General features: G+C 44.1%; 1 protein-coding gene across 5 annotated transcripts in view; it reads right to left on the bottom strand.

Moving 5' to 3' along the window:
* The window catches only part of ITPR2 (inositol 1,4,5-trisphosphate receptor type 2), a 248,590-nt gene extending 235,835 nt beyond the window's left edge, over positions 1-12,755 (bottom strand). For all 5 annotated transcript variants that reach the window (XM_014260468.2, XM_014260471.2, XM_014260470.2 and 2 more), the window contains exon 1: positions 12,529-12,755. In XM_014260468.2, the coding sequence (XP_014115943.2) occupies positions 12,529-12,620 (92 nt within the window). In that variant the 5' untranslated portion in view covers positions 12,621-12,755. The remainder of the gene's footprint in view (positions 1-12,528) is intronic.
* Between the last annotated feature and the right edge of the window lie 2,799 nt (positions 12,756-15,554).

Here is a 15,554-nt window from a genome sequence, read left to right as displayed (position 1 = left end):
AGGATGCTGCATTTTCGGATGATAGCAAGAGCCCAGATGGTCTCCTGTGAAAGTTTTTGGCTGATCTGGTATCTGTTCCTGGAGCAATACATACGTCAGGTGAGTGATTCAGGAGGTTTTACACCTTATTCAGAAAGTTTTGCAAGTTATGAGAAGGAAAGAAAAAGTGATGCTTTTTTTCATCAGTCATTCCTTGAAACAGTTCCTTGATCTTCTGCTAAGGCCATATCTAAGGCAAAGAGTTAATTTGGGTGAGGCATCAATTACCCCCAGACCTGTGAGCACCCGTGAGAGCACAGCCCTATTAATTCCTACAGCAAAATGTGTCGGCTGCTCTCAAGATGCCTCAGCATAGTACTGACCACGTACTTCTTCCTCAGATAAATTACAATGAAAACATCTGAAATTTTAAGCACCAAGAGGAGTTCTCCCCAAGAGTTTTAAAAATTCTGTCCAACTTTGTCACCTTCTAAGCTACCCCTTGCCTTCTCATACCTGTGCTTCCACAGCTGAGTAACTGATCTGCAAGACCATTCCTAAAGTCAAGTCTCTGCTGAGGTGCAAACACAAAGCAATCCAAAGCTCCCCTCACCTATATTTTGTGGGAAAATAGATCAGAACCACTGCAAATATATTTCTGACCAACAGGGTGACCCCACCCTGCTCTTTGAAAGTGGTTTTATTTGCCACTCATTTCCCTAACTTGCCTGGACAGTTTTTAATTGTTGCCCATAGAAAGTTTCACTTTCAGCTGCAAATCATTACTCAAAGTGTCACTAGGAAACCTCTTTGCTTTGACTCCTACTGATGCACCCAGTTCTTTTTCCAGATGGCATTTTTATTATTGCTTTAATTCTACCCCCAAGGCTTCCAGTTCTTGTATCAGAAATAATATCAATTCTCTCTGGTCTCTTTTCTTTTCTGTGATTGATTCTTGCACTATGGATCTATATGAACAACAGTCAAAAGTTTACACTTTGGAAGCTGGACCCATCCCATGATACCACATTATTCTTAGTCAGAAGCAATTATGTCAGTTCTGGAGACTTAAGGGCTGTTTCTGCCATAAGGAAAAGTTTGAGACTGTGATTTTTTTTAATCAGTCATTTGGAAATAGTTTTATAGAATCATTTAGGTTGAAAAATACCTCTAAGATTGTGTAGTCCAGTGAGTCCAAGAAGTTGTGAATTCTTATTTTCCTGAAGCCAGGACATATCAAGCAGCAGGAGTTTCTTTGATGGCAGTTTTCAGAGAGAAGAGTGCTCAGTGGCACACTCATTTTATTGCTTTTGGGTCAGCAGATTTTCTTGTCTATGACTGATGTTTTTCTCTTGTGTTCTTATTTGAGCCTATACACCTTGCTCAGATGATGCTGAATATCATTCTAAGAAGTTTCTTGGGTAACACAGTCCAGTTTTTATGCAGCTTTACCAAGTATAAGTGCTTTGGGTGGTGACTTCTATTCCTCCAGTTATCAGGTTGCAGAAAGGAAGCAGGATTTTCTCCCTCACCTCCATTACAAATGAAGAACATTAATTACACTTATCAGTCAACAAGGTTCCCCCCAATGGGTGAGCATAACAACAATGCCAGCAAGTGTAAGACTCTCTTCAGCACACAGTTTTCTCAAAGTGATAAATTCTGTATCTTTAGACACGTACTTAAAATAAAACAACACAACTTTTGACACACAGGAACCTTAATGAACTAACTAGCTTTGTCACTACTGGTGCAAGCCCAGTTACTGGGAGATAAACCAATATAAAACAATTTATGCATTGAACAGCTCACCAGATCAATGCTTATAAAAGAGTACTTTTATAAAAGTCTTGTATTCCACAATTTGTCAACAACCTCACGCAAGTGGCTCTCTGCTTGTGTCCCACCCCTTAATCCACTGTTTCCCTTCAAGCATACTTGAATCCATGCTTGAAAACTCAAACCAGCACTGTCCCACTTCCAGCTCTGCTCAGGAAAACAGCATTAAGAGCAGCCTAATCACAGGGACAGTTTAATCCCGCACAGAAAGGAAATGGATCAGATGAAATGGAGAGTTTGACTCCAGCAGGCCCATGCACAGCACGGCCTCAAATGAGCTGTTATAGCCATGGTCTTACTGTATCCTAGATATTACAGGGGGAGGGGGTGTGGGACGTTCATTGGTCCTTGCCTTCAGTGACAGAAAAACCTGTTCAACTACAAAAGTTAATACAGACAAGACTTAATTGCCTGCCAGGTCCTGACCTTGTTTTGTTTCTGCAAGAGAAGCCACTGCTAGCACAAACTGAGCAAACCTGTGAGCCTGACCCTGCAGCTGCGCAGGGACCACAGCAGTGCCCTTTCTGAACAGCCAGGTGTCTGCCTCTGAGGGGTTTCTTGATCAAATTCGAATTTACCTTTTAATACTCCTGAGGATCTAGCCAGGGAAGTAAAAAAATCTGAATTTGTATCCTATTCAACAGGTTCTTTTAAAAAATTGTCTCATGACATCTTTGCAGTTTAAGTCCACAAATTTATATGCATAGGACCTACATCTTAAATCATTTATACAGGAAATAATGTTATGAAGTTTTACAACAATTTTGTGAGTTACTTTTTCTGAGGAAAAGAATATATAATATCATAGAATGGCCTGGACTGGATGGGTCCTTAAAAATCATTTCATTCCAACCACCTACCATGGGCAGGGGCACCTTCCACTATCCCAGGTTGCTACAAGCCCATCCAACCTGCCCTTGGACACTTCCAGGGACGGGGTATCCACAGCTCCCCTGGGCAACCTGTGCCAGGGCCTCACCACCCTCACAGGGAGGAATTTCTTCCTGATATCCAGTCTAAACCTGTTCTCTGTTGGTGTGAAGCCATTCCCATTGTCCTGTCACTCCAGGCCCTTGTCAAGAGTATCTCTCCATCCTTCCTGTGGGTTCCCTTCAGGCTGAACAATCCTAGTTCTCTCAGCCTTTCCTCACAGGGGAGGTGCTCCATTGCCTTAATCAGCTTGACCAGCCTGACACAAACAAATTGTTACCTCCTCACCACCAAAATTAAAAAATCATTAATTTTTCTCCATGCTATTTTGTACTTTTATGATTTAAAGGCAAGGTTATTCTTTATAAATAACATACTACAATAATACATATCGATATCTATGGAGATACCTGAAAATCTTATTTGAAACTTGGACCTCCTGTATTTAGTGAAGCGATCAGCTTTACAGTTCTCATAGCAACACTAAAATCTAAAACACTTATACATTGGTTCAGGACTTAGGAAACTTGTTTGACAGTAAAGTTTGACTTGCTAAGTTCTGTCTTCAACCTGGGAAGCATTATAGATGTTGCCCTGCCTGATCTTTATATTGGCAAGCCTGATGGAAGACCTCACTTCACTCCACTGAAACTCCACAAAACTCTCCACTACACCCTGACTTTTCTGCTCTCTCTAAAAGCCAAGCTCACTGAGCCCTGTCAGATTTGGAACAGGAGCTTAGGGATTGGCACCCTCACCAGTGCCCGACAGCGAAGCAAGGACAGTGCATCCAGCTGAAACTGAGACCACCTTAGCAAAAACTGATAACCTAAAAAAATTGTCCAAAACATCACTAACAGGCAGCTAATCTTTTTCACTCCACAGTTTGTTATTTTTGGTGTTTTTTTGGTTTTTTAATAAAGGATTTTTTAAAACCCCAACTTTCTAGGAAGGCTTTAAACTTTTATTCTTTGATCAGAGGAGTGAAACTTGCTTAGTAATGCATTTGAACTTTTTTCAGCATTCACAACTGAATAAAGATATGCTCTTAGTGTTTTCAAAAGTGATGTCCAGTCTTTCCTAAGACACTGGTTTTGCTTCCTCTTTTTTTATTGTTTCTGAACAGTAAAAAAATATTAGCCAGACTGAATAGCAATATTCAATATATATATTATATTATAAATATATATATTATAAATATATATATATATATTATATATTGCAATAAATAGCAGTAAAAAAATATTAGCCAGAATATTTTAGCAAAGCACACGAGGGAGAAGCTGAGGATATCCAAAAGCAAGAGAGCTTAGGAGCTGAGATTTTACAAATCAAGTCAGGTATTGCGAGATCCAGGACGAAACTATACTGCTCACATCCAACTTTGCTGCCCTCTAAAGCTGCCAAGTTAAATTTTCCACATCACAGTGCTCAACATGACACAACTACCCAAAATTTACTCTTAAGAACTGGATTACTTTCTTTTAACCGTGAGAAGCAGGTATAAGAAATCTGGGGCTTACTAGGAGTTTAAGCAGTTGTTTCCATATTTCTTTGTGCTTTCAACTGCCCCTGCAGCACTGATTAACTTGTGTGTGGCAAGTGCAGGGAATAAAAAAGCTGTTTGAAATTCAAACAAACCTCTAAGAAAATCAAGATAAGAAGCCCAAGCATTGAATCACAAGAAGTTTCTGTATTTTGAGTTTCATATAAAGAGCCTAATTTCAGGGTTTGTTTGTTGATTTTCCTTTTAAATGACATTGATTTTTATCTGTCAGAGGTCAAAGAACAAAAACTTGAGTACTGTTTCAATATCATGCAGAAAAGAGCTGGAGAAAGCTTAACTTGGTGTCAAATCACAGAATCACAGCGCAAACTGAGTTGGAAGGGACCCACAGTGATAACCACCACATTTGGATATGCTCTTCCAGCCTCCTGCCAAATATTTTCATATAAATTTCAACCCAGTACCTTCAGTCATGCAGTAACAATGACCTAAAGGGACATTTCAAATTAATTGCCCAAACTTTATTATATAAGAAGATTACCAAGTACCACAATTTGTTATATCTAACTTTTGTTGTTACAAAAAGTATCACAGGCAATCTTAAAACTGCAATTTTTTCTGAGGAACTGGCATTTTACCACAGATATTCTCTTGGAGAAAATGATATAATTAATTTTCCTGGATGAAGTCAAAAACCTTTGGAACAACAAACAAATATTCAGGTATTTGAAACCTCACCAGCCTTAGTAAAGGCCTCAAACATTTGAAATAGCAAAGTAAACAGAGGCAATGGCAAGCTGACTTCTTCCCTTTGAAAAGAACGAAGTTTGTCAGTAGCTTTCAGAGCTATTTTCTCTCAGCAGGGGCTGCAGATCTCTTGGTAACTGCAGCTCCTGCTCCTCTTCAGCCCCACTTCCCTTCTAACACTTGCACTGCTCATTTCTCATCCTAAATTCATCAACACACCTCTCTTTCTTCTCTTCATCATCCAGTAAGGGAGCACTGGAAGGACAGGGGAGGCCGCTTTCCTCACATTCTTTTCTGCAGCCTATAGCCCACTCTTCAGGGTCCTCTTTCTTTTGTTACTAAGCAATGATTAAGAACTGGTTTTAGATCACATGCTTTGGACAACAATTTGTTTCTACTCAACAGCAATCAAAACATGCAAACAAATGAGGGTAAGAGGTAGACAGAAACTGAGGCACACAGAGTCACAAAACCATCAACAAGAGCAACAAGACCATTCCTGACACAACCTTTTGGCTTTAGTCCTAACAGTCCCTCAAAACTTGAAGCAGTACTTAACAGCAGACATGAACAAGTACGTTTTAACCCCTTGCTTTTTTTGTTTAACTCTGTTTCCAAAGCCTTACTTTGCAAGAATGTAATTTCTCAGTTTGTTTCGTATTTGAAGTGAACTGAGGCACTAAAACCAAAAATTATTTTTACTTCTCCAGAGATAGGGAACACAAAGCAGTTGGACAACTGATGCTCTCCTGTGACCCCCCGCCTCCCAGGAAAGGAATCTGGAAATCCTGGGAATTGGGATTCACCTCCCACGCAGGTGAAGGTCAAGTCAAGGGCTCTTGGTGCCCATTGTCAGTAGACAGAAGCTGAAACCAGGTAAAACTGCTGCAGGTATCATGACAGCCCACAGAGTCTTAGGGTGAAATCCTTCCTCTACTTATATCTACTAAACCCAGGCAAAACTTAACAGGGACAGAGAAGCACAAGCCCTCCATGCTGGAGAGAGCCCTGCAGCTCAGGAAGACTCTTGACACACATCTACAAGACTCTTGGGGGTTTTTTTTAAATGGGGGTAACATGCTTTTTTTGTTTGGTTTGGTGGTTGGAGCTTTTTGGCTAATCCTGTTCTCAGAAAGGCCATTTTACTTGAAACTTTCCATAGCAAAACATTCAACTCCAGGCATCTACCCTGGGTCCCAAACACCAAGCACCATAAAACAGCTGAAATCAGGACCTGTGTCAGGAAGTGCCTACACATCTACATAGTGGTAGAATTACTGGTTCATGTAATTAGAGGGAATCAGATTTACAAATAACAAATGAAGGCTTAAAGGAATCAGTCATAAGGGGGATTATGTCTTTAATGGAATTAAAATATGCATCTCTGGTCAAGTGACAAAACACAGCACAGACAAGGTGAAAAGCAAACCTTCAACTACTGTTGATTTTATTTTCTCCATTTTGATATCAAGTGTATCAAAGTGATGGAGCTTCACCTGCATTCCTTTTCTGCTACAAGAAGTAGACCTTTCAAAGCAAGCAGAAACCAGACTTTCAAGTGCAGAGGACATGGCTTTGAGCTGTTTCCTAACAAACAGGTTCAGGCTCCAGCCGAGCAGCACCGGCAGTGGAGGGTTCCAAAGACCTTGCCATGCTGTGAAACACCTGGCTGAGCCAAGGTCCATGTGCCCCTTGGGAAACAATCTTCCAGGCTGGGCAAGTCAAAGATAGACTGACTTCTTCCTCTGCAGTATTTTTAAAATGCAGGGTAACTGTGGGTTCTAGTGACACCAAGAACCACGCAAAGGTGGTCTAGTTTAATCCCCTCACTATGTAAAAGCAAGCTAAATAAGACTTCAGGTCACACAGATCAAACAATCTCCCCACTCTTTCCTGATTACTCCCCACATCACACACAGCCCAGCTGAGAACTACAGAAGTTGTATGACCTGTCTCAATCCAAAATCCAAGTCCTCTCTTATTTCCAGTTACCAGCACACAGCTTACAGGTAAGCTCAGTTCCACATCAGTCAGTTCTTTCCCTAACCCCCATTTTCTCTCCAGCTCTGTCTGAGAATGAGCCCTTTGAACCAAGGATATTACATTTAAGCCTCATAAATCATACTGCTGTAATTAGGCCTAATGTTATGTTCCCTTTCACCGAGGCTGTGCTCGGTGAACAAGTAAAACTTCTGAAACAAACCTACTTCCCCTGGGGATCAACTTCCCCTGCTGCATTCCCCTGAGGCTGCTTTGTGGAAAGCTTTGTCTCATTGTTTATTTAAAGATGGCACTGCTGTTAGAGTATTTGAAACAAGCATCAAAATAAGGTTGTTATAAAAGCTGGAGCAGTGCCTAATTGCTGGTGAGAGTGGATAATTACAGAGGATATGAGCTTTGATATATGGATTGAATAGCAAGGTATGCAAGATACAGAGGTGTATTTATATGCCTACATCTCCACTTACGTGGCATTTATTGTAAGATCAATGAAAGTAGTTAATAATGCATATAACAGAGCTTATTAGTTATCACAGAAAATAAATACATTGTGCAGCTGAAAAGGGTACATCACCATATATTCAAAGCAGCTGCAGAATTCAGACCAGGGCTGCTGCATTATAAAGACAACCAAGAGAACATATTCCTGAAAATGCCAATCCCACAGAGTATTTAAGAAAAAAATCAGAATCACACAATCAAAACTGTCAAATTTCAATGGTTCTAACAGTCTAGAGGATAAAGTACCTAGGAAACAAAACATGCAAGTGCTTTTTCCCACAGAAAACTGAAATTCATACTCCCATCTCTCTTTTGGGTATTATTTGATTCTCTATGTGTCAGAATCAAATTATGATTAATTCTAGTTATGCCACTCTCACTTTCTTTGGGCTTTTTATTCTTTCCCGACTAATTACCTTTTTCCAGCTGGCACATGAAAGAAAAATTTGCTATTAATTAAAGGACGGATACTCTGTTCCTTAACCATAGCTTACACATACAGACAGCAGGAGAGAAAGGTTGAAAGAATGAGTGCACTGATGAAAACACTGCATTGGTGTCTCAGAAGCATCATCAGTCACTACATCTTTTCCCTTAGCACCATTCCTGAAGCCACCAAGATGACATGTTTTAGCCTTTGCTACGCTTGCAACATTTTCATTTATGCTGCTTCTAAAGCAGTTTTTACTTAACCTTGTCTCTTCACAGAGTATGATTGACTCAACCCCTCTGTGAAGCCCAAGTTCAACAAAACAACTAATTCACAAAAACCCAGTGAAGGAACTTGAATAAATCCGGGATGTTCAAAGTAAGAAAGTTCCAGCAAGCACTTCTACAAATTAAGATAAGTTGTTCAAGAAAAACCAACATTACATGTAAGGAAATGAGTCCAAAATATTTTACAGCACAATTTTTGCTGCTAATTAGAAGTAAGTCTCAACACCCCTCGTCATCCAGGGCCATCTATCACGGAGCAGGTGGGTCCTGCTGCATGCTCCATTAATTATGTTCCAGGAGATCTCTCACTGCACATTTATGAAGGTGAGACAGGAATGCAGCTCCCCATGGTGACTAACAGGCCCATTGTCAAACTGATCCTCATCATTGTCATTACTTATTTTTTCCCACCTCTCCAGGCAAGAATATTTTCTTCCCCTCATTTTACTGATAGGTGATTAATGCAGTTTTAATTGCCTCCATGCATCATTGATAGCATTCACAGCCAAAATACTGGGAAAGGTGGTCTCAACAGGACAATGTGAGATCACTGGACTCATTGCCTGGCCCTGCCACACATCTCCTGTGGGACATAAGGCCTCCAGAAGCCAAAACACACTAAAAGCTAAAGAAATAAGGGAAAACCCTACAGAGTAAGCACAGCTTAATGATCCACTATCAAACCTATCTTGCAATGACAGAATGCTACCAATGGATGTAAATTGCTTTTCCCAAACATTGCCTCGACTATCAGCTCATACATCCAAAAGCATTTTCATTTTTTAAAAGGAAGGAGGGCAGGTGAGGAAACCCAGAGTGCCTTGAGGTTGGAAAAGGCAGACTACACATCATCAGCACCTCAAAGCAGCATCCAAACCCAGAGAAAGCCCAAAGCCAAGCAGAAAAAAAAGAGCAGGAAATTTCTTGGGCTCTCAGTACCTCAAGAATCCAAAGGTCTGCAGTAGCCAACAGGGAATGCTGAGGCCTGAAACCCTCTCCTTTACCATGATCCAGAGGTGCTCCTCTCCTTGCAGGATCCACAGCCTGGAACACCCTCCTGGAGACAGATGGTTACACCTCTTCTTCCAAAACTGAGCAAAACTGCTCTCTTTTAATGTATAGACCAAAGAGCAAAATTTGGAGCAACAGTGCCCAACTTCCCTGCTCCCATTCCACCCTACGGCACTAAGCCCAGATGCAGAAGAGAGGTTCAGTTTCCTCTTCTGATTAAGAGGGATCAAAGCTGAAAACAGAGCCTTCATGCTCACATCCAATAGCTGTTTATAGCACTGAAACCATTCAGACACAAGGAGGGCGAGGGCAAGGACACAGACTTCTTCTGCCTCCAAGAAGTGTTCCAAGCCTTTGGGACCCACTTACAGAATGTAGTTCCAGCAATTCTCAAACCCTTTTTGTAGGGGCAGGTGTGGAAAGGCACTCCTGCCCTCACCTAGCACCTCTCAGCATGCTCACATGGACACAGGGCCACAGATCTCAATTTCCTAAAAACAGATGTTTTATACCTCCTAAACTACACCAGAGCAAGATTTCCACACTCAGGTTATAGTATATATTAACCTGGTTCAACACATGATCTGGACAGCTCAGCTACACCTTCCTCTTGGCTTTTAGTTTCCTGGGAAAACTAAGTAAAAATGTTGGCAAGTGAGGGAAAAATACTCCAAAATTCAAAAAACAGCCTATGCTTCAATATCTCCCTCAAAACTCATGTGTTGAGCTGGATCAACCCTTCAAGGAATGATGTCTGCTGACATGAAGGACTTGTTCTGCTTGGAGAAGTGCCTTTTTTACCTTCTTTATAGAATGGCCTTGCTCATGCTTTAAGAAAAAATTAGGCTTTGACAGCTTCAAATTAACAGGACTCTCTCTCTGCTGAACAGTCACTAGCCCTGAGCTGGATTTCAAGTTTTTGAAACAGCATGAGACTCCCCAGTGGGCTCAGTAGTTTAAGAGAGGTGCTGGGCAAGCTTTCAGAACAGCACCCTGAGCAGTCTGAGCAAGAGTAATCAAACAAGGATTCATATCAGTCAAATGAAGCAAGTAATCATTCCCAATCCTACCCCACTTCATCCTTACCAACTAGAGGCACCTTTGGAAGGTGAGGCCTCCTCTTTCCAGAGATTTCCAGAGAACCTGCAGGTATGCAGGAGATGCAGGTGTTTAGCAATAGTTGCACACCAAAAGTGCAGCTGACCAAGCTTTTTCCCTGAACATAAGAGGGTTTTCTGCCTCCTGTGTTGCTGCAACCAGACCAAAAGCAGAAATTGCAATGGCTGGCACAGATACTGTCACTTGGTATCATCCTTCTAAATTTCAGACCCCCAGCAAAGGGGTCAGCATTCCCATTGAGTAGCCATGGGAGTTTTCCACTGGAGACTTCAAGCTTCCCAGAGCTCCTCCACTCCAGCCTCCTGGTTCTGCACCTGCCTTTACCGTGCCAGGGAACAGGGTACAAAAAAGCTGTACTGAAAAGCTGACTGAGGTACATCAGCATTCTTGAACTCCTGTCTCATCCCAGATAGTTTTCTTGAGCTGGGTATTCTGGCTAAAAGTGAGCCTGGATAGAAAATGTTGGCACGAGCTCATTTGTTTCTTCTAGTAAAGAGCTCCCATGCGCCCTAGGCAAGCCTGGATCTTGGCTTCTCCTCTATAAAACTGGGAGTAAATGTCCTGCCTTAACTCTGAGGGATCAGAGGAGGATCAGCAGTCTGAATCCTGTGATGGGGCAAAGCCAACATGTATTCAAGTGACACTTGTACAAGCACCAGTCACAGCCGGGACATCCATGACATGAGCAGGTGTTCTCAGAAAGGAGGAACACAATGAAAAGCAAAAGCACGGCACACTCCACTTCCTCTGGATAGCAGAGCCCAGCAATGAGACACAACAACACCACGAACCAACAACAGACCATGCTAGCAAAAAAGGAAGTGCTGGGGAGAACAAGAATAAGAAACAATATCTAGCAATTAACAGCTGCAGAAAGCAAAATTTTCAGATAGACTTTAAAGTTGTAAGAGTCAGCAAAACAAAAGATGTGAGACAGCATGGGGACTCACAGAGAGACGAGATGCCAAATTAACAAATAGAGAAACGCACCATGGAGAAACACTTGTCAAGAGATCAAAAGAGTGAACAGCAAGGATTGGATGCAATAATAAGATTTCAAAAAATATAAAAGGACCTTGAACACCAGCTCTTTTCCAGCAACAGCAGCACACCAAGTTCACCTAGACATTCATTGTTTGCATTTTCATACCAACAATCCTCCCATGGCAGGGATCTCAGAACACAGGGAGCCTAACACAAACACAGGAGCGATACCCAGGCTGTGATTAACTTGCCTTAGCAAGTTTCACTGCTACTCCGAGGGTACCACTAATGTTTAAGCAGATATTTACTAGAGTTTGACCTGCCTTGCCAATCGCGTCACTTACAACCATGCAGCACAGGAGCTGTTTCCACTGGCAAAGGTTTCAGGACATGCCACAAAGTCAGTGAAGCTTCTGCAGCTCTCCTACAAACATCAGAGGGAACAAATGCACCCTCGGGACAGGTCACTGCAACCGAACTACAGGATGGTTTTAAATAATGTATCAACGTAAAGAAATGTATCAATATATCTCCGTCATTCTGCGCTGAGGCTTTCCCTCCCGAATTCCAAAGGGGTCATTTTAAGCGGTCGCGGTTCATAAAAACCTGAAACAAGCAGCGGTTCAGTGAAGTAGCCACGGCTAAAATGCATCTTTTCACCTCGCAAAGAGAAAGAGCTCACGCGAAAAGCATCCCCATGAAGCTAAACATCTGATTATAAATATCTCGTCACTGACAACCAGATTGTGCTGGACACAAATCTGAAATTAAGGGATGCACATTTAACGAGCTGGTAACGACGATGAGCAAGAAAGCAAAGGTTTTGCCTTTTTATGTCTTTGTCAAAAATTCTCGGGCGGGCAATTAAACTTAATTAATTAATTTCTTAAAAGGTCGGCTATACGTAAAGACCGCAGGAAGGCTTTTGGGCAGGGCAGAGAGCGGGCTCTGGTGCTGCGCTCGGGGGCGCAGCCCCGGCAGGAGCCGAGCGGGAATCCCGGCACCACCGCCGGCACCGCGGCCGCCCGGGCCCCGCTCGGGAACTTCTCTCATCTCCTGCCGCTCCCCATCACTTCCTACTTTCCCCGCTCCGCAGAGCAGCGCTGCCGCCCCTTCCTGTGCCGCTGCCGCCGGCGCTGCCCGCGGGCCGGCTCCGCGCAGCGCGCACGGCTCCGCCGCCCGGCCCCACTCACCCCAGCGTGCTGATGAACCCATTGACGGAGCCCTCCGCGTACAGGGACACGATGTCCCCGATGTATAGAAAGCTGGACATTTTCTCAGACATTCTGGTTCATTTTCCAGCTGGGTTCCGCGCTCCTCCCCTTCGAGGTGAAAAAATAAAATAAAATAAAATTAAATATTGAAATTAAATCAAAGCAAAGGACAGCGATCCGTAGGAAGGCCGGGGGCTGGGGCGGGCGGGTGGAGGGGCTGAGCGCGGCCCTTGAGGTGCCGAGAGGGCTGACAGGAGCGCGGAGCGCGGCTCGGCACGGCCCGGCCCCCGCCCGCCCCCCGCGCCTCCGCCCGCCCCCGCCCCGCCCCGGGCCGGGAACCGGGCCCCGGGCAGGCCGGGAGGAGGGCTGCCGAAATCCCCGGTCAGTGGTTCCCCGCGGGCGGCTCCCCGGGCTGGAACCCACGGCTGGAACCCTCTCAGCAGAGACTGAGGGGCGCAGAGCCGAAACCGGGGGCGTGAGGGGATTGCGACCCTTCCCCACAGCCGCCCGCTCTGCTGAGAGAGTGGGCTTGGTATGGTCGCCAAAAGTGTCACCCTCTATTTCATGGCTTGCAAACTTCGGGAACCACAACTCCTTTAGTTAATGTTTTCAATGAGAAGCAGACCATGCTGCCGTGCTGTGCAGGAGTTCACAGAGTCACAGAATGGGTCAGGCTGGAAGGGGCCACAGTGGGTCAGCTGGTGCCATCTCCTGCTCCAGCAGGGTACAGGATTGTGTCCAGACAATTCTGGAATATCCCCACTGAGGAGACTCTCCACCCTCTCTGGACAATCTGTTCGGGGCTCAGTCACTGCCCAGCACAGAAGTTCTGCCTCATGTCCAGGCGGAACTTCCTGGGATCAGTCCCTGCCCGTTCCTCTGGTGCCATTGCTGGGCCCCCCGGAGCAGAGCCTGGGCCCTGCTCTGAGCCCTCCCTGCTCACAGGGACACCCAGGGCTGAGGGCCCCTCTCAGCTGGGGCTCCTCTCAACCCCAACAGCATACATTCCCATAAGAAAATTACCAGCAATTTAACAATATATAACCCCACCCTCAATGTAGAGAGCGCTCTGGAAGCCCTTTCTGCCCAGGCCACTGCAGCCTCCCCACACTCACCATATTGGGGCTGCCAGGGCTCCCCAGCACACCCAGCTGGAAGAGGGCACAGTTGTCAGAGAGGCTGCAGCCCACACCTTGGTGGCCAAAGGGGCTGCACAAACCCCCTCTGCTTCAGTTCACTCCAAAACCAAGCCCACCAAACCACCATTCCAGTATTGCATGGAAGTGAACTCTTATTCTTAAAAATATTGTGCATTCTTTAAAGAAAAGCGTGATTTTCACTAACGGTTCTAAGAATCAAGCTATTTCTATTTGTTATGATTTTTCAGGTGTAATTTACCTAACTGAGACAGCTCTCCTAATTATAAGCAAGCTCAGTATTGTTAACCACTGTATTTAAAAAAAATACTGTTTGGGATAAAAAGTGAAAAAAAAAAAAAAGTAACTCAGGTCTAAGTGCCTGATCAAGTACTAATTCTGAAATTTTAAGAATATTAATCTAGTTGCAGGAGTGTGCAGACAGCTGGTAGTAACAAGCTGAGGGTTTCACACTTAGATTTAATCTCTCAGATCTATAACTTCCAACTTTATTGCACTTCTGAGCATAAATTGTTGAGATCAGAAATGATGCGTCTCCAAATTTTAAAAAAAAGGGTCTTACCATCTAGATGTATGTTATGCCATTCTAGAGGTCCCTCTTTTGCTCTTTTATGGTGAATATATTGGGTTTGCCACTTTCTTTTGTACCCGCTGGGATACAAAGACACCAGCAAAGACCTCTCCTATGGAGACATGCTGAGAGAGTGGGATTTGTTGAGCCTGTGAAGGCTCTGGAGAAACCTTACAGCACCTCCCAGTACCAAAAGGTGGCTTATAAGAAAGCTGGAGAGTGACTTTTTGCAAGGGCATGGAGTTATAAGGAGAAGGGAGAAAGGCTTTAAACTGAAAAAGGGTGGGGTTAGATTGGATATGAGGAAGAAATTCTTCCCTGTGAGGGTGGTGAGGCCCTGGCACAGGTTGCCCAGAGAAGCTGTGGCTGCCCCATCCCTGGCAGTGTCCCAGGTCAGGCTGGATGGGGCTGTGAGCAAGCTGGGATAGCAGCAGGTGTCCCTGCCCATGGCAGGGGGTTGGAACTGGGTGATCTTTAAGATCCCTTCCAGCCCAATCCATCCTATGACTCTGTGTACACACATATACAGGCCCTAGATCTGACACTGATCTACTCTGATTTGACTTCCCCAAATTCTTCCAGCTCAGTCTCCTGGAGTCACCACAGTTGTTAAATCCTTCTTGGAAAAGACATATGAAGACAACAGGTGCCAGAGCCCTCATTCAGGAACCAGCCCTTGCACAGGAAAACAAAATATGAGGCCCTTCAAACTGCCCCAAACACACACAGCAAACCCCAAAGCTGGGTAATTTAAAACACACCAGAATTAGAAACTGAAAGTCCAAGCAGCACAAGGCACCAGAAGTCAGAGAAGCTCTGGCTGCCTGCCCATGTGCTGACTACGTGAAAAGCACTGACCCAGGGGCCCCCAGGAGCCACCGCACAGAGGGCTCAGGTGTTTTATTTCATGGAAATGTGGTTCTGGACAGCTTGAGCTGAGCAGCAAAGGCTTTACAATGCATTGACAATATCCTTTGCCCTCCTGACCCTGTTTATCTCAGCCATTTTATACCAGGCTCTAATGGCCTAATTAAGATACTTTAGCCAGGGCAGTTTCACATTTCCCAGCAGTAAATGAAATCCTGGCATGCCTTAGATCAGTGGGAGTATTCCTGAGAATTAACTTCAGAACTTGGCCAAGCAGCAGGATTGTCTATCCTTGGTGTGCCTTGAGCAAAGCCCCACTTGGGACCATTCTGTCAGGAGGGGACAGCTCTGTTGCCTAAACACAGGTTACAGGTTATGTTTGAAATGCCCTTTGGTACCTGAGACGTGCC

This window comes from Pseudopodoces humilis, chromosome 5 (genome assembly GCF_049639895.1).
Source record: "Pseudopodoces humilis isolate 2021_Gansu_Grassland_sample_001 chromosome 5, ASM4963989v1, whole genome shotgun sequence".
Lineage (NCBI taxonomy): Eukaryota > Metazoa > Chordata > Aves > Passeriformes > Paridae > Pseudopodoces > Pseudopodoces humilis.
The sequence above is the reverse complement of the archived record's forward strand: the minus strand, read 5'-3'. Positions and strand labels throughout refer to the sequence as shown.